At 38.3% G+C, this 23,517-nt stretch overlaps 1 protein-coding gene across 1 annotated transcript in view; it reads left to right on the top strand.

The window, feature by feature from the left end:
* The window catches only part of CSMD1 (CUB and Sushi multiple domains 1), a 3,274,537-nt gene that overhangs the window by 799,530 nt on the left and 2,451,490 nt on the right, over positions 1 to 23,517 (top strand). Inside the window, exon 3 of the mRNA XM_073626646.1 lies at positions 1,583 to 1,695. Within this exon, the coding sequence (XP_073482747.1) occupies positions 1,583 to 1,695 (113 nt within the window). The remainder of the gene's footprint in view (positions 1 to 1,582; positions 1,696 to 23,517) is intronic.

Raw genomic sequence — 23,517 nt, 5'->3', positions numbered from 1 at the left:
TAAAATAGATTCCTCAGAGCCAGCAGCAATAGACCCCCCCAGCAACAATAGATTCACTCAGAAACAATAGACCCCCCTAGCAACACTGGACCCCCACAACAAAATACCACCCTGCAGCAACAACAGATCTCCCAGCAGCCAGCATCAATAGACTATCCAGCAGCCAGCAACAATAGACCCCCTCCATCAATAGTAGATCGCACCACACATCTGAGTTATCACCGTGAACTTGAGAGCGAGAGTAATAATTCTAGCACCAGACCACCTGTGTAACTCTAAAATGGTAAGCTGGCTTAAGAGCGTCACCTATGGAGATTTTTAAGTACCATAGTTACTCTCCATTCCACAGGTGTAGGCAATTTGACATGTTCAGTACTATTTACTCAGCGTAACATCATGTTTTACCAAAAAATTGGGCATTATAATGTTTGTGTGAATTAAAATGTAATTTCTCAAAAAAATATGCATTTGAAAAGCTGCGCAAATATAGTGTGACATAATAATTGCAACACCCACTATTTTATTCTCTAGGGCCTCCACTAAAAATATATATACTGTTTGGGGGTTTTAAGTAATTTTCAAACTAAAAAAATGCTGATATTTGCATGTGAGAAGTGTAAAAATAAAAACAAAAAAAAAACAAAACTTTTTTTTTCTTTTTTGCAGTAATGTACCAATGCTGATAAATAGAAAATGAAGGTTAGACAATGCTATTTGTTGTTTTCTAAAACTGAAAATCAAACAAATGGACAGAATGCAAATTGTAAAAACAATGAAAACCTATATACAGTATATCGTATGAAATATATCATAAGCACTGTACCTGTATGTGAAAAAATAGGTATCTATCCTTGTCCTTACTACAATGATTGCTTTAGATACAGTTATGCTATAGTTTTATCCTTGCCTGAATTTTTAAAGTGGTAGTAAACCTAACCTGTCAATTTTTCACCATCTAAAGCATTATTATGCAGTTAACTGATTGCTCTGATTGCTCTTCCTATCTTGTTAGTTTTCATGTAATCTGTTCTTTTCTTTTCAATGACATCATTGGCGCATGCGCATTTTGTCCTATTTTTCCAGCATGCTCTTTGTGCCGTAAGTCCTGCATTAATATGTCGGGGCTATGTAACTTCCTTTTTCTATCGGCAGCTCTGAGATCCCATGAGACATAGTGCCCATTCACACAGATAAGCATAGGCAGGTCAGCTCTGATTCGCAGGGACACGGTTGCCATGTTAATCCCACAACGAAAACAAGGCTTGGCTAAATATTTACTGTGAATGCGTGAGTTTATAAACTGGGGAAAGAGGAAAGGGTGGAAGTCAAGAGCGCAAGACAATAGTTATGATGGCGACGCCTGCACCCGGAAATGAGCATAGGCATAAACACACAAAATAAAAGTAAGAAACATGCGATGGGGCTTGGATTTGCGGCACAATTTTTTATAGTGATTTACTATAACTCCTTCTAAAAAATTCAGCTTAGTGTCGGAGTTTACTACTGCTTTAGGTAAAACAGAAAGTTGAAGAAAACTATTACACAGTGTGTAATAATTGTATGTGTTTCTATTTTTTTTCAGGTTATCAGGATTTCAGCTTCCATCTTCAATAGTAAGCACAGGTTCTATTCTCACACTCTGGTTTACAACAGATTTTGCTGTCAGTGCACAGGGATTCAGGGCTGTCTATGAAGGTAAGTTGGATTTGTTCATTAGATTATTTTAGATAAATAATACCTATTGCACTTTTTTGTTGTTAAAAATGTGTTCTCTGGCTTGCTTATTTTTTATTTACATACTGTAAATGAAGGAAATCAGTTTAAAGCTTAACTTCAGGCAAACAGCTAAACAAAGTTTAAAAACATACAGTATATGAGAACACTGCCAGCCTGAAGATCTGACTGATCAGTACTGCAGATAATTCAAAATGAGTCTTGTTCCTGTGATTGGACAGTCATGGAAAAGCAATGGACTGATAAGATTGTCTTTCTGTCACACTGCTCTTTTCTCATATCAACATGCTCCTTGCCAGCACAGGAGCACTGTAATATAATTGGTCTTTGCGCAGCTTCTCTCTCTTCCTATCTAGGCTCTGCTGGACAGTGGATTGCAAGAGGCTAATAATAAGTACAATTCAGACACTTGCACTAATTTCTGTTAAAAATACACCTAAAGATTTTTTAATAAACACAGACCTGCTGAAACTGGTGTTTTTTAAGTCTGCCCGGAGTTTGGCTTTAATATAAACAATCCTACCCTATGTGTGTTATGTGTATAAGGATAGACATATTTGGTCATTATACAGTATATGCAAGCTCTTAATTCTTGTTATTGGTTCTGCACTAAGGTTGTGCATTGATGATCCTCTTATCTCACCAACTTACTTGTTGTCTGTAATGATGTGAAACACAGACAATGGCCCTGGTAATCAGAGACAATTAGATCCTTGCCTAGGTTTTAAGTTGCATGAGGGAGTTCAGGAGCAGTGTTTTTTCAACTAAGATATGTAAATTGAAACCCTTTTAACTCCCTGTGAGGTGGATGTTTTTTAATACTATTTAGAAAATGTTTATTTTCTCTCTCTGAACACTGTATGCCATATGAATTTATCTTGCTTACCCACACTCTCTCTGGCATCTTTGTGCACCCATACCATAGTCTTGGGTACACTTCTCTTGTTAATAACATTGCTGCCTCAGTAAAAAAAAAAAATCCTGCGGCCAAAACCTACAATGGGAATAGCTTTTTCAATGGGGGTAAACAGTAATGAAGTTGTACATTGGTAGCCCCCACTGTGAGCAATAGAAGCAGAAAACTTCTTCTTCGAAAGATGCTTGGAATGCATTGTCATCCTATGACAGGAAGTTGAGCTACTGGCAGGGTCACCAGGTTGAAGACATTGAAACGAAAGGGGAATACAATGAAAAAAACAACAACGATGAATGTAGTGGTGTTTTTCAGCATTAATACAGTTTAATGGAAGAGCAGAGGTACTTTTTTTACCTCAAGGGAATAATGATGTACAATAATTTGGACATCGTGGCATACACATTCTCATTAAATCATGTGAAATGCTGGTTTTATTAATAGGTCTGCTTTAAATTACTTTTCTGTGTATATGTGACTATTGCTTTTATCTGGAAACACCATGTTGATAATGTACATTTGTGTGTACAATATTTGGCTTAACAGAGTCTCTTATCTAGGGAGTAGGGATGAGCAGAACACCCCCTGGTTCGGTTTGCGCCAGAACATACCGAACAGGCAAAAAATTCAGCAGAACACACGAACACCATTAAAGTCTATGGGACATGAACATGAACAAAAGTGCTCATCTTAAAGGCTTATATGCAAGTTATTGTCATGAAAAGTGTTTGGGGACCCGGGTCCTGCCCCAGGGGACATGTATCAATGTAAACTTTTTTTTAAAAAAGGACTTTTTTTGGGAGCAGTGATTTTTTTAATGCTTAAAGTGAAACAATAAAAATGAAATATTCCTTTAAATATCATGCCTGGGGGGTGTCTATAGTATGCCTGTAAAGTGGTGCATTTTTCCCGTGTTTAGAACAGTACCACAGCAAAATGACATTTCTAAAGGAAAAAAAGTCATTTAAAACTGATCACAGCTGAATATTAAGGGGAACCCCGAACCACAATTTAAAAAAAGATTGCATGGGGGTCCCCTTAAAATCCATACCAGGCCCTTCGGGATCTGATATGGAAATTAAGGGGAACCCTGCGCCAAATTTAAAAAAAAAATGGCGTATAGGTCCCCCTCAGACCCTTATCTGAGAATGCAACCTGGCAGGCCGCAGGAGAATAGGGGGGTGAGAGAGCATGCCTCCCCTCCTGAACTGTACCAGGCCACATGCCCTCAACATAGGGAGGGTGCTTTTGGGTAGCCCCCAAATCACCTTGTGTCAGAGGGGGCGGGACCACCCAGTGACGTACCTGGGTGACCCCGCCCCCTCTGATGCCACAGGGAAGCCATAGGGAAGTCCCCGTGGCATCAGAGGGGGTGGGGTCACCCAGACACATCACCGGGTGGCCCCGTCCTCAGTTATATAAAAACTGTCATCAGCGAAGAAGCATCACATGGCAGGAGCCTCCCATTTTTCAGTCCGTCACTGCATGAAGAAGAAGGTGAATGGACATCGTGGGACATTTATTAAAAATTTTTTAATAAAGGACTTGTCCCCAAGCTGTGTCTTATTGTTTTTAACATTTTGACACTTTTTTTGTGAAATGGTAGGGGTACTTGTACCCTGTTACCATTTCACAAAGGGGGGAGGCCAGGATCTGGGGGTCCCCTTGTTAAAGGGGGCTGCCAGATTCCAAAAAGCCCCCCTCCCACAGACCCCCACAACCACCGGGCAAGGGTTGTGGGGATGAGGCCCTTGTCCCCATCAACATGGGGACAAGGTGCTTTGGGGGGGCTACCCCAAAGCACCCTCCCCATGTTGAGGGCATGTGGCCTGGTACGGTTCAGGAGGGGGGCGCTCTCTCTTCTTCCCTCTTTTCCTGCGGCCTGCCAGGTTGCGTGCTCGGATAAGGATCTGTATGGATTTTGGGGGGACCCCTACATCATTTTTTAAAAATTTTTGGCGCAGGGTTCCCCTTAAAATCCATTGGGGGGGGGACTCCTACGCCATTTTTTAAAAATTTGGTGCAGGGTTCCCCTTAATTTCCATATCAGACCCGAAGGACCTGGTATGAATTTTAGGGGGACCCCCATGCAATTTTTAAAATACTTTGGTTCGGGGTTCCCCTTAATATTCATACCAGACCTGAAGGGCCTGGTAATGGACTGGGGGGGACCCCATGCTCTTTTTTTCAATGAGTTTTATCTATATTGCCGAGACCTGACAATTCATTACAGCCGCAATCAGTTTTAAATGACAATTTTTCCTTTAGAAATGTCATTTTGCTGTGGTACTGTTCTAAACACTGGAAAAATGCACCACTTTAAAGGCATACTATAGACACCCCCCAGGCACAATATTTAATGGAATATTTCACTTTAAGCATTAAAAAAATCACTGCTCCCGAAAAAAACGGCCGTTTTTAAAATAAAATTTTGCATTGATCCATGTCCCCTGGGGCAGGACCTGGGTCCCCAAACACTTTTTATGACAATAACTTACATATAACCCTTTAAAATTAACACTTTTAATTTTTCATGTTCGTGTCCCATAGACTTTAACAGTGTTCCGAATTTTCCCCGAACACCGCAGAACATCCGAACAACCAAAGTTCGGCCCGAACTTATGCTCGGGCCCAGCCGTTCACCCATCCCTACTAGAGAGATAACTTAATAAAGCCTCACTGACTTAGGTAGTTTCACATATTGCCTTTACATGACTGTAAATATCTTTTTTTATAATACAGTACAGAACACAGGCATATTTATAGATGACTAGGTTATATATTCCCACATTCAGGTGATTGGACACTGGCAAACAAAGCTATCATAAAACCCCTCCAATTCCAACAATCCTCCTTTGTTAGGGTCCTGAGGTAATAGATGTTTTTTTTTCTAACACGGAACTGGCTTTACTTGTATTTTGTGAGCAAATTCCTACTTCAAGTAAGTTCTCAGCTTCCCAAATGCTAGAGTACAATTTACCTAATGGGTAAACTACTTAGATTGACCTGTGTGTCCCCAAAGAAAGACATTGGTAGGGTTTTACCCTACCTTCCTGTTTGGCTTTGTGACAGAAAGTGAATAAAGTTGAAGGAGAAACTGGCAAAATTTGGGAGGTGTCTTCACCCTATCAGGAGTGCAGACATCCCCAAAAACTGACAAGACTTCTAATCCCTCTGCACTCTATCCCCAAGCAAAGATATGCAAGGATTTAATTTAGTTTAGCTTTGCAAAGACACATTTCTAAGTTCAACTGTGATGCATGTCAATGGCCCATTTAGACCTTGTTTAATAGAAAACACCAGTTGCCTTTCACTATAAACATTTGTTAGTCCAGTCCTGGAAATCTGTATCTGCTTTACTATTAATTTCCATAAAAATTGAGTTCCTGCAACTAGATGCGCGACCGCTGTGTATGTGAGATGCGCAACTGCTGTGTGCACGGAGGTATGTACCCATGGTGCATATCTGGTTTCTGGAAGCGGTGGCCAGCACACAGAAATGACATCACGCCCCTCCAGGAAGTTGCTTGTGCTGCTGCTAATTTCTTCCCACCACCATGCCCCGCTCACTGTTCTCTGAGGAAGAGACGATCCTTATTTGAAAATTAAGATTTTTTTAATTTAGTTTTACATGGGGTGGTGTTTGTGTGGGTCATGTGTGTATGTCTAAATGATTTGGCCTCAAAACACACACCTACTTCCTGTGAACAGATTAACTTCCTGACCAATGTATATTGCTTCTTGCTTCAGTGTGTGTGTAAATATAGGTCTATATATATATATATAGATATAGATATATAGATATAGATATCTATATATCTATATCTATAGATATATAGATATATATATATATATATCTATATATATAGATATATATATATCTATATATCTATATATATAGATATATATATATCTATATATATAGATATATAGATATATAGATATATATATATCTATATATATAGATCTATATATATATATATATATATATATATATATATATATATATATATAGATCTATATATATATATATATATATATAGATCTATATATATATATATATATATATAGATCTATATATATATATATATATTTAGATCTATCTATATAGAGATATCTATATATAGCTAGATAGAGAGATAGAGAGATAGAGATAGAGAGATAGAGATAGAGAGATAGAGAGATAGAGAGATAGAGAGATAGAGAGATAGAGAGATAGATAGAGAGATAGAGAGATAGAGATAGATAGAGATAGATAGAGATAGATAGAGAGATATCGATAGATATCGATAGATAGAGATAGAGATATCGATAGATAGAGATATCGATAGATAGAGATAGAGATATCGATAGATAGATAGATAGAGATAGAGATAGATAGAGATAGAGATATCGATAGATAGAGATAGAGGTATCGATAGATAGAGATATCGATAGATAGAGATAGAGATATCGATAGATAGAGATAGAGACATCGATAGATAGAGATAGAGATATAGATAGATAGAGATAGAGATAGATAGAGATAGATAGATAGAGATATCGATAGATAGATAGATAGATAGATAGATAGATAGATAGATAGATAGATAGATAGATAGATAGATAGATAGATAGATAGATAGATAGATAGATAGAGATATCGATAGATAGATAGATAGATAGATAGAGATATCGATAGAGATATCGATAGATAGAGATATCGATAGAGATATCGATAGATAGATAGATAGATAGATAGATAGATAGATAGATAGATAGATAGATAGATAGATAGATAGATAGATAGATAGATAGATAGATAGATAGATAGAGATATCGATAGATAGATAGATAGATAGATAGATAGATAGATAGATAGATAGATAGATAGATAGATAGATAGATAGATAGATAGATAGATAGATAGATAGATAGATAGATAGATAGATAGAGATATCGATAGATAGATAGATAGATAGATAGATAGATAGATAGATAGATAGATAGATAGATAGATAGATAGATAGATAGATAGATAGATAGATAGATAGATAGATAGATAGATAGATAGAGATATCTATATATATATCTATCTATCTATAGTAGTTTGAAGATTTCTGATCACTCTAGCATGTATTGTAAAAAGGTGGTTTCTCGTGTGCCTTGTATAATGCCAAAGAAATATCATTTTGAAAATACGAGTGGGTCATAGCACATCTACATCTACCAATTGCTATGATGTGTGCCCCCAAGCCCTATTACCCTAGCATGGTGGACAACAAGCAGAGAGGGTTGGAGGCAAAAGGGCCACAGGGTCTGGAGATAGACACTATTCATCTTCTGGTGACCCTAAGACTCAGAGTGGGGGTACCATCTCTCCTGCTGACTCCTTTCCTTCATGGGCCACTTTATTAACTCCCTGTGAAGCTACCAATGTCTCCTGTTTATACAGGAATTCTTCTCTTCTTTAGCAGAGTTTATGGGCCAACTCACTGCCCTGTGGGAAAGCTTCAGCCTTAAGGGCCACATAAGATGCCCTTCTATGTTATTTCTGTGGTTGTTTTCTGGCTCTGATATGGCTTCTTCAATGGATTCCGCTATTGCCTGGCTCAACAAGTCTCTCACAGCCTTGGTTGAGTGCAAACCAGTCTTTAACCACTTGCCGACCACCCGTCGTCATTATATGTTGGCTGTTTGAAGAGGAGTATCATTATTATGGCAGCAGCTAGCTGCCATAGCCCCGGTTTCCTCTTCTTCAGTGGGCAGTTGGCTTTCAGATAAAAGTGGTCTCTGTGGGGGATTCGCCACAAGATCACTTTTATCGGTGGCGGGAGAGGGCCTCCCGCCCCACTTCTGTGCCCTCAGCCACTCTGGAGCTGTCGGTAGCGGCGGAGGCGATCGGATGCTTTTCGGTCTGTGGTATGGAGCTAACTGAGGGGAAGATGGCCCCCGCATGGCTCAATACCATTACAGGGCGGAAGCGATGTCAAAACGTCACTTCCACCCGTAGCTCTTAAAGGGACTTTTTTTTGTTAAACTAATATTTGGGGGTTTTTTTTGCATTTTTGTGTAAATATTAGATCTGAGGTCTTTTTTGATCCCAGATCTCATATTTAAGAGGTCCTGTCATGCTTTTTTCTATTACAAGGAATGTTTACATTTCTTGTAATAGGAATAAAAGTGACACAATTTCTTTTTAAAAGAATAGTGTAAAAATAAAAAATAAATAGTAAAATTAAAAAAAAAATTTAACACGCCCCATCACGATGAGCTCGCGTGCAGAAGCGAACGCATACGTGAGCAGGCCCGCATATGAAAACAGTGTTCAAAGCACACATGGGAGGTATCACCACGATCGTTAGAGCGAGAGCAATAATTTTAGCCCTAGACCTCCTCTGTAACTCAAAACATGCAACCTGTAGAATTTTTTAAACATCGCCTATGGAAATTTTTAAGAGTAAAAGTTTGTCGATATTGCATGAGCGGCCACAATTTTGAAGCATGACATGTTGGGTATCAATTTACTCAGTGCAACATTATCTTTCACATTCAAAAATATGGGCCAACTTTACTGTTGTCCTATTTTTTAAATCAAAAAGTGTATTTTTTCCAAAAAAAAGTGCGCTTGCAAGACCGCTGCGCAAATACGGTGTGACAGAAAGTATTGCATTTTTTTCTCTAGGGTGTTAGAAAAAAAACATATATATATATGTATACAGTGGGGACGGAAAGTATTCAGACCCCCCTTCAATTTTTCACTCTTTGTTATATTGCAGCCATTTGCTAATATCATTTAAGTTCATTTTTTTCCTCATTAATGTACACACAGCACCAATATTGACAGAAAAACACAGAATTGTTGACATTTTTGCAGATTTATTAAAAAAGAAAAACTGAAATATCACATGGTCCTAAGTATTCAGACCCTTTGCTGTGACACTCATATATTTAACTCAAGTGCTGTCCATTTCTTTTAATCATGCTTGAGATGGATCTACACCTTCATTTGAGTCCAGCTGTGTTTGATTATACTGATTGGACTTGATTAGGAAAGCCACACACCTGTCTATATAAGACCTTACAGCTCACAGTGCATGTCAGAGCAAATGAGAATCATGAGGTCAAAGGAACTGCCTGAAGAGCTCAGAGACAGAATTGAGGCAAGGCACAGATCTGGCCAAGGTTACAAAAAAATTCTCCTGCACTTAAGGTTCCTAAGAGCACAGTGGCCTCCATATTCCTTAAATGGAAAATGTTTGGGATGACCAGAGTCCTTCCTAGAGCTGGCCGTCCGGCCAAACTGAGCTATCGGGGGAGAAGAGCCTTGGTGAGAGAGGTAAAGAAGAACCCAAAGATCACTGTGACTGAGCTCCAGAGATGCAGTCGGGAGATGGGAGAAAGCTGTAGAAAGTCAACCATCACTGCAGCCCTCCACCAGTCAGGGCTTTATGGCAGAGTGGCCCGACGGAAGCCTCTCCTCAGTGCAAGACACGTGAAAGCCCGCATGGAGTTTGCTAAAAACACCTGAAGGACTCCAAAATGGTGAGAAATAAGATTATCTGGTCTGATGAGTCCAAGACAGAACCTTTGGCCTTAATTCTAAGCGGTATGTGTGGAGAAAACCAGGCACTGCTCATCACCTGTCCAATACAGTCCCAACAGTGAAGCATGGTGGTGGCAGCATCATGCTGTGGGGGTGTTTTTCAGCTGCAGGGACAGGACGATTGGTTTCAATTGAGGGAAAGATGAATGCGGCCAAGTACAGGGATATCCTGGATGAAAACCTTCTCCAGAGTGCTCAGGACCTCAGACTGGACTGAAAGTTTACCTTCCAACAAGACAATGACCCTAAGCACACAGCTAAAATAATGGAATGGCTTCACAACAACTCTGTGACTGTTCTTGAATGGCCCAGCCAGAGCCCCGACTTAAACCCAATTGAGCATCTCCGGAGAGACCTAAAAATGTCTGTCCACCAACGTATACCATCCAACCTGACAGAACTGGGGAGGATCTGCAAGGAGGAATGGCAGAGGATCCCCAAATCCAGGTGTGAAAAACTTGTTGCATCTTTCCCAAAAAGACTCATGGCTGTATTAGATCAAAAGGGTTCTTCTACTAAATACTGAGCAAAGGGTCTGAATACTTAGAACCATGTGATATTTCAGTTTTTCTTTTTTAATAAACCTGCAAAAATGTCAACAATTCTGTGTTTTTCTGTCAGTATGGGGTGCTGTGTGTACATTGAGGAAAAAAAATGAACTTAAATGATTTTAGCAATTTTTTTTCTAACACCCTAGAGAAAAAAATGCAATACTTTCTGTCACACCGTATTTGTGCAGCGGTCTTACAGGTCTTACAAGCGCACTTTTTTGGAAAAAATACACTTTTTGAATTAAAAAATAGGACAACAGTAAAGTTGGCCCATATTTTTTTAATGTGAAAGATAATGTTGCACCGAGCAAATTGATACCCAACATGTCATGCTTCAAAATTGTGGCTGCTCATGCAATTTCGACAAACTTTTACTCCACCATATCACCATAGGCGATGTTTAAAAAATTCTACAGGTTGCATGTTTTGAGTTACAGAGGAGGTCTAGGGCTAAAATTATTGCTCTCGCTCTAACGATCGTGGTGATACCTCCCATGTGTGCTTTGAACACTGTTTTTCATATGCGGGCCTATATATATCTAGATATATCTAGATATATATATATATCTAGATATATCTAGATATATCTAGATATATATATATATAGATATATATAGATATCTAGATATAGATATAGATAGATATAGATATCTAGATATAGATATATCTAGATATATCTAGATATCTATATATATATAGATATATATAGATATCTAGATATAGATATAGATAGATATAGATATATATATATATATATATATCTATATATAGATATATAGATATATATATAGATATATATATATCTATATATCTATATATAGATATATAGATATATCTATATATATCTAGATATATATAGATATATATATATCTAGATATATATAGATATAGATAGATATAGATATATATATATATCTATATATATATATATAGATATATATCTATATATATATATCTATATATATATATATAGATATATATCTATATATCTATCTATATATCTATAGATAGATATATAGATATGTGTTTGGGGGTTCTAAGTAATTTTCTAGCAAACAAACCTCATTTTAACTTGTAAACACCAAATCTCTAAACGAGGCTCTGTCCTTCGGTGGTTAAAGACTCGGTTGATGCAAACCTTCTTTGCATTGGTTGGTCCAGGTATGCAACCTGCTATTGCTTTTATATCTCTTTTTTCATGCTTAACTAACATGTTATATAAACCAGAAATTGCAAACAGCTTGTCCATTGTGCAAATGCTACCATGAGCATGATCTAGATTATTTCAAGGTAAGCACTTTATTTATCCAATCACTTGAAAGCTTTATTATTTTTAAGATTTAAAGATTTAACTTCATTCAAAAAAATAGCCACTAGACTTCTCTACTTTAATTTACAGCCTAGACATTATTTTTTTCTCTAAGCAACCCTCCCTAACCCTAGAACTCCCTATTGCATTTAAATACCTATGTGCTCAGGGCCCCTTCCAAATAAATTCTATTTGCAAACTACTGCATGAAGCCTTCCCAATATCTAAGGACCAACACCGTTATATGATAAAATGGGCAAACACTCCTCAGTGCACCATTCCCTTGGTGTTATAGGACAAATACAGTACAGGACACAGGACCCTCCCCTTTCTCTGTTATCTTCTAATGGTTTCTAAAAAAAAAAAAAGGATTGTTGGGAGTGGAAAGAGTTATGGGGGGGGTCCTGACAGTTCTCATTACCAATGTGGCCAATGTCCAATCACCTGAAGGTAGGAGTACACAGCCCAACCATTTATAAGTATGCCTGTGTCCTGTATTGTACTTCAAGGAAGATATTTTATGGGTAAATCAAAAACTTTTATTTTAATGTGGCACGTTTCTTATTTATTCATATTGATAAAAAGTATTTATTTACCTTAGTAAACTAATCAGCTTGATTTGCAAAGTGGAAATGTGCTACTTGTTTAGTAAATTAACCATGCTTTGCATGCATTCTAATACTCCATTTTTCGATCAATTAGTAAGTTAGATTTATTTTTAGTATTTAAAGGATCAGTAAATCCACCTATTATGCTTCAAGACTGCGTTTACAGAGGAAGGATTACTTTCTTTATGGGCAACCACTTGTCACCCAGGCATATCACATGAGGATACTGCTTTTAAATCTGCTGGAGTTTGTGAGAATAAATCCCAAACCCCCTTACTGTAATATAATAAAGTAGTGGTATAAGTATATAATAGGTGCTATCCTAACAAGAATATACTGTATAGTACTTTCATATAACGCAGTTATATCACACAAGGAGCATCTCTTCCATAGTGAACTAGTAAGTGATCCTATGACCCATGGTTTGTTTAGTGTGTCGCTCAGACTCGATTACTATGGGGAATAGTGTGGGTGATGCTATAACTACTGCAGGAGTGCCAGCAAGGGATGGAGCTTGTTCCAGCTCCTGTAGTTCCTGGAAGGAAGAGAGGAAAGATCCCTGGTTCCACACATCCACAGAGTCCTATGGTGGTATCAGAGAGACAACCTCAGCCTGTGCTCCCTCCAGGCCATGCCCCCGACAAGTTTCACTTCACCCCCAGTAGCTTAATCATGCGGAGTGGTCCTACACAGGCCAAAGGAAATATTCACCCGGTAGAGTGAATAATAGGATCTGCTTCCTTTAATCAAGGGTGGATTGGATTTTCCACTATTCGCTTATTTTTACTTATTTGCTTTAGCAGTTATTTTTCATTTCTACCACATTTGTGTTAATAGGAACCTCATATGATTGGGATTTTTAGGGCAACAAAAAACGGGAATATTTAAAAAATATATGAATTTTATTTATACAAAAAATTAAAAAGTAATTATACACTTAACAATATACAATTAAAGAGAATAAAGGAATGTGATACAATACAGAAGTGGCAAAAAATCATACAATCCTATTGTATGATTTTTTGCCACTTTTTTTGCCACTTCTGTATTGTATCACATTCCTTTATTCTCTTTAATTGTATATTGTTATGTGTATAATTACTTTTTAATTTTTTGTATAAATAAAATTCATATATTTTTTAAATATTCCCGTTTTTTGTTGCCCTAAAAATCCCAATCATATGAGGTTCCTATTTGCACTTTTTAGGGATGATGGCAACTTTTCACACTAATCCTTGAGAAGTCTATAACTATTCCACATTTGTGTTAATGTCTTTAGTTTGGATACATGAAATATTTTGTGTTTGTGTTTTATTCAAGATACAAGGTTATGGGCTCCTGGGAATTTCATATTATGTCATGGCTCAGTAAGGTGTGATCTTATCTTTGTCACTCTGTAGACCACAGGAATTGTTTTCGCATGGTGGAGTCACTGTGCTGTCATAAAATTACTGTGTACATTGACCAATCAATGGTACTGATCATTTTCAAACTATACTTTCTAGTATGAGTTAGTTTTGTGGAAAAAAGGTTCAATTTATGGCCTGATGCATGAAAAGCATACCTAAGGTAAAATTGTCAACTATACAGTTTTTAACTATAATTTTCCAAAACATTTTTTGCCATGAATTTTGATTTTAAGAATGGTTTTCCAATTTTTTATTATTTTTTTGTTTCATAAAGTTTTGAGTAAGCAATATATCAAAGTACAAATAATTTGTTAGAAAAATAACATGGCATAGATACATTTAACAACATCGATCGTATCCAATGTAAACCAAGGCATAAAATTAATTTGGTTATCAAGTAAAAGAAAAACGAAACCTAATAATCCTAGTAAACGAGGTCATAAAGAAATACAAATCACCCAAGTATAAAGTAAGGTATTTTCGATCTGGTATTATGTGTTTGCCCAAAATAATGTAAGATACCTGTTGGTGATGTGTTAGGGGTGATTGTATGAGGGTTGTACTTGGACGGACACCTGCAAGGGACACCGCTAGAGGTGTAGCTTTGTTCTGTCCTTACCTTTTCGATGACGCTTTCCATAAAAAGATATGGGGGCAGGGAAAGAAAAAAAACAACGTATTTACTGTATCTAATGTTTATGTGTGCCTTTCAATATTAAAGTGGATCTGTGCTTTGTCCATGCAGGGAAAGCACTACACTTACTTTAGTGTTGGATTCCACAGTAACTCACAATTACCTTTCCTTCACTGTTGCTGCCTTTTTTACTCTTTAACCACTTGCCTACAGGGCACTTACACCCCCTTCCTGCCCAGGCCATTTTTTTCAGCTTTCAGCTGTCACACTTTGAATGACAATTGCGCGGTCATGCTATACTGTACCACTGCTGGGTTTTTTATTTTTTACAAAAAAAGACCAAAAATCGTGAAAAATGTTTTAATTAGTTTCTGTCAGTAAATTTTGTAATTAAGTAATTTTTCTCCTTCACTGATGTGCGCTGATGAGGCAGCACTGATGGGCACTGATAGGCTGAACTGGTGGGCATTGATGAGGTGGCACTGATATGTGGCACTGATGAGCACTGATAGGTAGCACTGATGGGCACTAATAGGTGGCACTGATGGGCACTAATAGACAGCACTGGTGGGCAATGAGAGGCAGCACTGGTGGGTGCTGATAGGCGGCACAGATAGGCGCTACTGATGGGCACTGATGGGCATTGATGTGTGACATTGATAGGCATTGATGGACAGCAATGATGGGTATTGATTGGCAGCACTGATAGGCGGGACAGATAGCCAGCATGGACTGGCATCACTAATGGGCACTGATTGGTGACACTTGTGGACAGTAGTTGGCACTGATTGCTGGCAGTGGTGGGCGCTGAATGCTGGCTCTTTTGGGCACTCATCGCTGGCACTGATATGTGGCATTGGTATCACTTTTGTAATCAGGGTACTGATGATCAGTGCAGTGATTATATGTGTAGATGTCTCCTGTGAGGAGATGCTGCTGATCGGCTCTCCTCGCCACACACTCTGTCAGTGTGAGGCGTTGAAGGGCCAAATACTGGCACCTCCATGTTTACATGTGACCGACAGTGATTGGACACAGTCGATCACATGGTTAAAGAGCCACGGCTCTTTACAGAGATCAGGGTCATGCCATGTCCTAGCAGGCATGCAAGAGCAGCTGTTCTGGGACGCCGTCATATGACGGCGTCCCAGAACGAGAGCCGCACTGCCCTGCCGTCATTTGACGGTGAGCAGGCGGCAACTAGTTAAAGCAAAGAGAAGAGACCTCATGTAAGTTGCAGGCCACAACTTAGAGCTAACCTGGGGTGAAGGACTCTCTCCCCATCTGCATTTTTTAGTGCTCAGTGCCTGATCAGCCAATTGTCAAGCACCATTGCTTTCATATGGGAAGGATGGAGTACACTAATGTGTTCAAATATTTTTCATCCATGTTAGATTTCAATCCTAAATTAAATTGTGTTTCAACATTCCCTCTAATTATATGTATCTCTTGTGTTCTCTCTCTCCCTTTCTCTCTCTATTCATGTTTATCTCCTTGCTTTCCAACCTCTCCTAATCTCTCTGTTGCTGTCTGTCTGTCTGTCTCTCAGTTATTCTCCAATTCTCCAATTCTCCATCCTCTCTTTGAGTATTTGAGTATAAAACCAGTGGGTGGCCCCTGATTATGGATTGTGTAGTGTATTGATATATATTGAAGTATTAATATGTAATTACAGGCAGACACTTACAGCTTAAAACATACACGTGTGTGCTATTATACTAATTTTACTATGCTCTTATAAATTTATGCACTTGAAATATATTACAAAATAAGGTACTAGTAAACGGAAAAAATACAGCTAACGAACCACACAAAAGGTACACTGGTTGTTTAAATAAAGATAAGATCTAAAGGCCCTTGTCCCTCAAAATCATCAAGCCACTAACTAAACAACACTATGGGGGTTATTTACTAAAAGCAAATCCACTTTGCACTACAAGTGCACTTGAAAGTGCACATGGAAGTGCAGTCACTATAGATCCAAGGGGGACATGCAAGGAAAATGAAAAACAGCATTTTAGCTTGCACATGATTGGATGATAAAATCAGCAGAGCTTCCCCTCATTTCAGATATACCCCTCAGATTTAAAGCGACTGCACTTCCAAGTGCACTTGTAGTGCAATGTGGATTTGCCTTTTGTAAATAACCCAATCTGTGCCACACGAATTATAATGTAAACATGAGAAAATCATTTTAAACTACTAATTATTATTTATGGTTATTTTCTTATCACTGATGCACAGTGTAAAATTTACCTCAAAGGGCTGCCAATAACTCCTTATTTTGCTTTTGGAAGTATTTTATTTTCAAACAGAAACAACAGTTGCCAAAAAAGTTTGATTTAACTTTTTGGCAGCTTCTTTTGTTGTACTTTAATCCTTGAATAGCTTTAAAGTGAATCTGTCATAATTTAGCATGATGATATTTATGCTTAAGTACAGCCCCAGGTAGTATAGAGTAACTTGCTGTTTGATGATCATTAGCATGCATTGTTTATTGTTCTTTTTTTTCTCAAAATGTAAGCACAAACATTTAAATATAGATATGTCTATCCATTAGACCCTGGATATTGTATATTTGGTACTGGCAATAAGGAGGGGCATATTATGTTTTTTTTTTTTTTCAAAACTGAGTAATCCTGAACTATTTTGATTTACTACAGATCACAAGAAAATACTGACCAAACCAAGAAGGAAATAATTATCTAAACCTAATTATGGTACATACTGTTTGTTTTTTTCATAAAGTCAATCATGTTTACTTGGAGACAACATGTTGCTACAAATTCATGCATTCTCAAGTTTAGAATGAGCAACAGACAGGTCCACATATTTTAGGTGCATTCTGTATTCAGAACCGCCCCTTCACTTGGTGTGGCTGAATTCACTAGAAAAACTTTCAGAAAGGGACCCACTCTCCTTAATCCTCATCCATTAAAGCGGAGCTCCAGGCTCCTTCAGAAAAAAATAAAATTTAGCAGTTACAAATACTGTAGTTGCAGAATTTTAATATATTAACACCCTTACCTGTCCACAAATCCAGCTGTCTTTTTTTCAAGCCAATTTTTCAGTCAGCTCTCCGGTGCTGCTGCCATCATCTCGGGTAAGGGAAACCAGCAGTGAAGCCTTGCGGCTTCACAGCCAGTTCCCTACTGTTCATGTGCGAAGCACGCCGTGCATTGTGAATGGCCTGGGGGCGGGGGAAGGAGGGCGGGCGAATTTCCAGATGAGTTTGCCATAGCGAAGTCATTCAGAAGTGGGAGCGAGTACCTGTCAAACCCAAGTATCTGCTCCCCCTGAAAGGGGCCAGATGTGGCAGTGGAGAGGGAAAGGGGGCAAATAAGAGGAGCTTGCACCATTTGGGTGGAGCTCCACTTTAAGAAAAGTTCTTTCATTGCTTTGACTGTCTGTAACACAATTTATGAGTGGGAGAGAGAATTTTCTATTAAATTCAGCCCAGAGCCTGAAGCTTTTAACCCCCTGCACACTGGAAGTTCAGGAAGAGGGATACCTGCAGTGAAGATTTCTACCTGATACAGCTGCATTGCATTATGTGGGTCATACTCCATATGGGTAAGTTAGGTCATGAAAGTTGAAAAGTTTCAAAAAATTTTTATCTAAATCTCAGCTTTATTGTGATAGAGCAATCTTTCAAAAGATACTTTTACCATATAATTTCTGAATAGAAGCAGCAAAACCCTTCTGTAGATCTGACAGTACCTGGCACACACTGTTTTTCTAGTTACACAAGTGCCATCAAGACTTGAACTTTATCAGAAACATACTATAGCCACTCTTGCTTATTATTAATGAATTGCATTGAGGATATCAATAAGGGGTGGGGTAGATAAACAAGAACAGCTGTTCTGTACACCTCCACTGATAGAGTGGCTGCCTCAAAGCCTTGCAGTATTTTGAGATGAATGAAAAAGGGGGGAAAGATCAGATAGAGAATAAGCACTGTAAGTATTGAGGAGTACTGTATTGTGTCACACACATGTGACTTGTCTTGCGCTAGTTGAAGAATAAAGTTTAAATTCACACTCGACTTGTCTTGCACTAATTGAAGAATACAGTCAGAACAGAACACTTTGAAATCTTGTTGTTGTTCTAACTAGGTATTAGTGTAGTTATAGTCCATGTGTCATTTGTTTGTCTTACCTTGTAATGATGGGCTCACAGATGTCTCCACAGCACTCAAGGTATGAGTTCAAATCCCAGCCCACCTACCATCCACCAGCTGTGTTTATTTTTTCAGTGCACAAGCAAATTAAAATAAACAAAGAAATGTAAACTGCCCGTTAACTAGTGTGTGATATTTGGAATTCCGCACCATAATATTATTGAATACATACATACCATTGCATGCATTTGAAGAGTTAATATAATAGAATCAGCCAAACTAAAGTGCAATTGGAATTTGCCTATTTTCAGCATATGCTGCTTTGGCTAATTGGCATTCGCTTTTTTTCACCAATACAATCTTTTATTATCCCTCTGTGGCATTTGAACCCATGAGTCCTTCAAGGCCTGAGTTTTTCAATGTAGAAGCACTGACCACTGGCCTATTGGGCTTAGCACAATCATACATAGAAAACACATTTACTAGTGTTTGATGTTTCTTCTGCCTGAGCTATCTTCTCCTTGAGCCATCTCTCCTGCCGCCGCCGCCATCTTCTCCCACTGCTGTTACCCACTAATAAAAAAAAGCCACTCTTTTTCTGTGGCGGTCTTCCATAGCCATCCGATGATGTCATCCTGGGAGCCTGCCCCATGGCTATGTAAGAGATGCCACACAGAGGGTGACAACACAGCGGATGAAGACCGCCACAGAAGAAGAGCAGCTTTTTTTTATTAGTGGGTAACTGGCGGCACGGAAGAACACAGCAGATGGAGAAGATGGCGGCCGCAGGAGAGAAAGCTTGGGGTAAGACAGCTCATGGAGAAGATGGTGGGTGGGAACAATGGCAGGAGAAGACGGCTCAGGGAAGAAGACAGCTTGAAACTTTTTTACAATAAAGGACTTGTCAAAAACCGACTATTTTTTTTTACATTTCACTGCTTTTTTTGGTGAATGGGTAGAGGTACGATGTACCCCATACCCATTTACATAGGAGGCACAGGATTTGGGGTCCCCTTGTTAAAGAGGGCTTCCAGATTCTGAAAAGCCCCCCACCTGCAGCCCCTGACAACCACTGGCCAGGGTTTTTGGGAAGAGGCCCTTGTCCCCATCAACATGGGGACAAGTGCTTTGGGGGACCCCAAAGCACCCTCCCCATGTTGAGGGCATGTGGCCTGGTATGGTTCAGGAGGGGGGTGCTCACTCATTCCCCCTATCCTGACCTCCAGGCTGCATGCTCGGATAAGGGTCTGGTATGGATTTTGGGGGGCCCCATGTCAATTTTTTTTACATTTTAGTGTGGGGTTCCCCTTAAAGTCCATACCAGACCCACAGGTTCTGGTACTGGGGGGGAACCCTATGACATTTTTTCCTTGATTTTTGGAATTTCACACCATAATATTATTGAATAATTACATACCATTGCATGCATTTGAAGAGTTAAAATTATGGAATAAACCAAACTGATATGCATTGGCTAATTATGCTGCTGAGTATAATGCACGTTTTCAGGAGGTGATATCGTTGGTGGGATTCAAAATCATGGCTTGAACCTTTGAAGGTAGTAGGGCATACCACTATGCTTCAGAGCTGAGCATAAACCTACATAGAAAATACATTTACTAATGTTTGATTCTAATTATTATTATAGTAACAGCCATTCTCATGCTGATATGGCATTGGCTAATAGGCATCCGCCTCTTTTCGGGGAATGCCTGTGATTTCAGGGAATGCCTTGTAAACTTGCCTGTCTAGGGACCTCAATTCGCATCGAAGTCGGACCAAAGTAGTACAGGGACAACTTTGAAGTCATGTGACTTGAAGACGCACAGATATGCATGGTACTCATTGAAAATCATGGGGTATGACTTGTCAGGCAACTCTGATGTCCAACGTCACAGGAAAAGTTGCACAAGTGTTAAAGCGGCCTCAGCCCCACTTTGTGAGCGATTTCAGAGACATCAGTGCACTTTCCTGCACAGATGTCTAGTGAAATTGCATAGGTCCCAACTTTCCCTTCTTTGGAACAAAGTCCCTTGGTCCCTCTTTCCTCATTTGTCCCCCATCTTGTTCTGATCTATATTGTTGTATATAAAGTGCACTTTTTATCTTTTAAAAAGAGCTTTCCAGTGCTAAACCTTTCATCTAATTTCTAAATTGCTTTGTTTGAAAAATTCCAAAGCCAATCTAAAGGAATATTATTGGTAGAAAAAAGCACTTGGTTTAACTAATCTTTTTTTGGAATAATTCTCCTTTAAGGAGGCGTGTAAGGGGGGTGTGTCCTATACCTATATACTTTTGCTAATAGGTGTCCCTCATTCCCATCTCAAAAAGTTGTGAGGTAAGAAATCTCCCCCTGAAATCGCCCAAAGTAGTGCAGGAATTACTTTTGGGAATCGGTTTGGCGTTGCACCAATTCGGACAGTTCAGTCAATAGGTGATGATTTGGCCAGCAATTTGACATGTCAGTTCAGAGCTGTGTGAACATGAGTGAAGTTGCATAGATATGAATGGAAATCATGGGGGCAACTTTTCATGTGACTGTGAGTTCCAAAGCTGCATGAAAAGTCATCAAGTGTGAAAGTAACCCGATGAGATTAATTGATAGCAAATTTGAATTAGGCCTCATTTGCACTTGTGCGACCTTAAAATTGCACAGCTTTGCCATGACTTGAAGAAATGCCTGTATAATCTTGTGTTGTATGGACCTCAAATCGGATCAAAGTCAAACCAAGGTAGTGCAGGGACGAATTTGCCCCACTTTCAGGATGCATGAGTGACAATATCGCCAAATTCAAAGGTGTTATCGATGAATCTCATTCACACTGCTGCGAATATATTTTACCAAAACATAAAAACATTCCACATTCTAGCATTCTTAAAAACAAAATAGTTGAAGTAGAAGCAACATTAAAAGTATTTATTTGGGGAAGTTACAATTGTACCATTAGAATCAATGGCTGAAAGTTGCATTGGACTATATAGCGCCGATTTTCACTCTCAAAAACACATTTTAGCCCACCGCTAATTTTGGTATTTACTATAACGCGCTGTAAAAAAGCCATGGGAGTTAAAATAAGAGTAGTTTGCAAGTCTGAGCATGCTCAGTTGTGCTGGCACCTAGATGTACAGAGACAGGGAATTTATCTCTTCTCAGACTTTTAAAGATATTTCAGTGTAGAGATAATTTTTTCACACATTTTAAAAGCAGATTATCTTTAAACAATATACCGCATATTTCAGTACCATTCAAGCCAATGATAGCATGCTCTAAACATTATTTCCACCTGCACTACTCCAGGTTTTAGCAGAGTAAGGGTTTGGGCGCTATTTATTTTCAGGGAACTATAGTAAATTCGATTGTGGGAGTATTTTTTCACCAGCGCTATAGTGAATACTGTTTTAGCACTAATTAGAGGTTATTTTGCGGTAATTAGCGCTAATTAGCACTGCGGCGCTATAGTAAATGACCCCCAGTATGTCACAATTTAGTTACTGTATTAAAAACTAGACACGTTTCATTTTGGCAGATGACAAGTTTCCATTATTCTTCCAAATAGCATTATAATTGTAAAAGTTTTCTTATCTGTTTTTTGCTGTGGTACATTCTAGATTGCATTCTGCTTTTTACAGTGATACATTTCTTTCTGTTATTACATTTTATCATTTTGTATTAAACAAATATGTCATTCTAGGACATTTTGTAATTATTGCAGGAATTACGCACTTTGGAAAAATATTATCTGTGCAATGTATTCAATATAAGTCTGTTAAATGTAAGTTAAAAAAAATGGTTTGGCTTAGTTCCTTCTTACTGAAATACATATTTAGGGCCAGGTTTTCAAAAAAGAAGATTGTACCAAGAAAGTGGAGGAAATTTGATGACTTCTTATAACAGGCTTATTTGTGGTAGAAATGATCATCTATTTATACTTAGTGTATAGGCAATAACAAACCATTTTTTTAAAACTGTAAGCTTACAAGTATGCAACTGTTTGAAAATAGTTCAAGTGTTTATTAACAGCAGTTCATCTGAGAAAACTTTGATGACTTGTGCAATGTTTGTTAGATGTACAGTATGTGCAAAAGTGATCAATTAATTAATTAATCCAGAAAATCGTTCAAAATAATCCAATAACTTTATTCCATAGAAGGTTCCTCTTGTCAATGCTAGTTAAATGCATTAACCCATAACAGCAATTCACAATTAGTTTTGTACCAGTCTCCAGCAGAGTAAAATCTGATTGGTTGCTATGGGCTACTTTTTTAAGAATTGACACTACTATCCAAAGATCTGCATTGTGGGCCTCAGTGCCATACAACCCATAAAATCTTTAGAAATTCCCTGATCTTTACTGTCGTATGTGTACCACAGTCTCCATTCAATTCACTGGGTATCCCATCTGCTGGATGATATATTTAACCATTTCAATAATGCTTTCACCCCCTTTTCAGATTTTCAGATTTCAGTGCTGTCACACTTTGAATGACAGTTACACAATCATACAACACTGTACCCAAATTCATTTTTTATCCGTTTTTTTTGAGACAGATAGAGACAGAGCTTACTTTTGGTGGTATTTAATCACCACTGGGTTGTTTTTTTTTTTTTTTTTTTTGCTATAGTAAACAAAAAAAAAAAATGAAAATGTTG

Source organism: Aquarana catesbeiana, linkage group LG04 (assembly GCF_042186555.1).
Source record: "Aquarana catesbeiana isolate 2022-GZ linkage group LG04, ASM4218655v1, whole genome shotgun sequence".
NCBI classification, from domain to species: Eukaryota; Metazoa; Chordata; class Amphibia; order Anura; family Ranidae; genus Aquarana; species Aquarana catesbeiana.
This window is presented reverse-complemented; position numbering and strand designations above follow the sequence as displayed.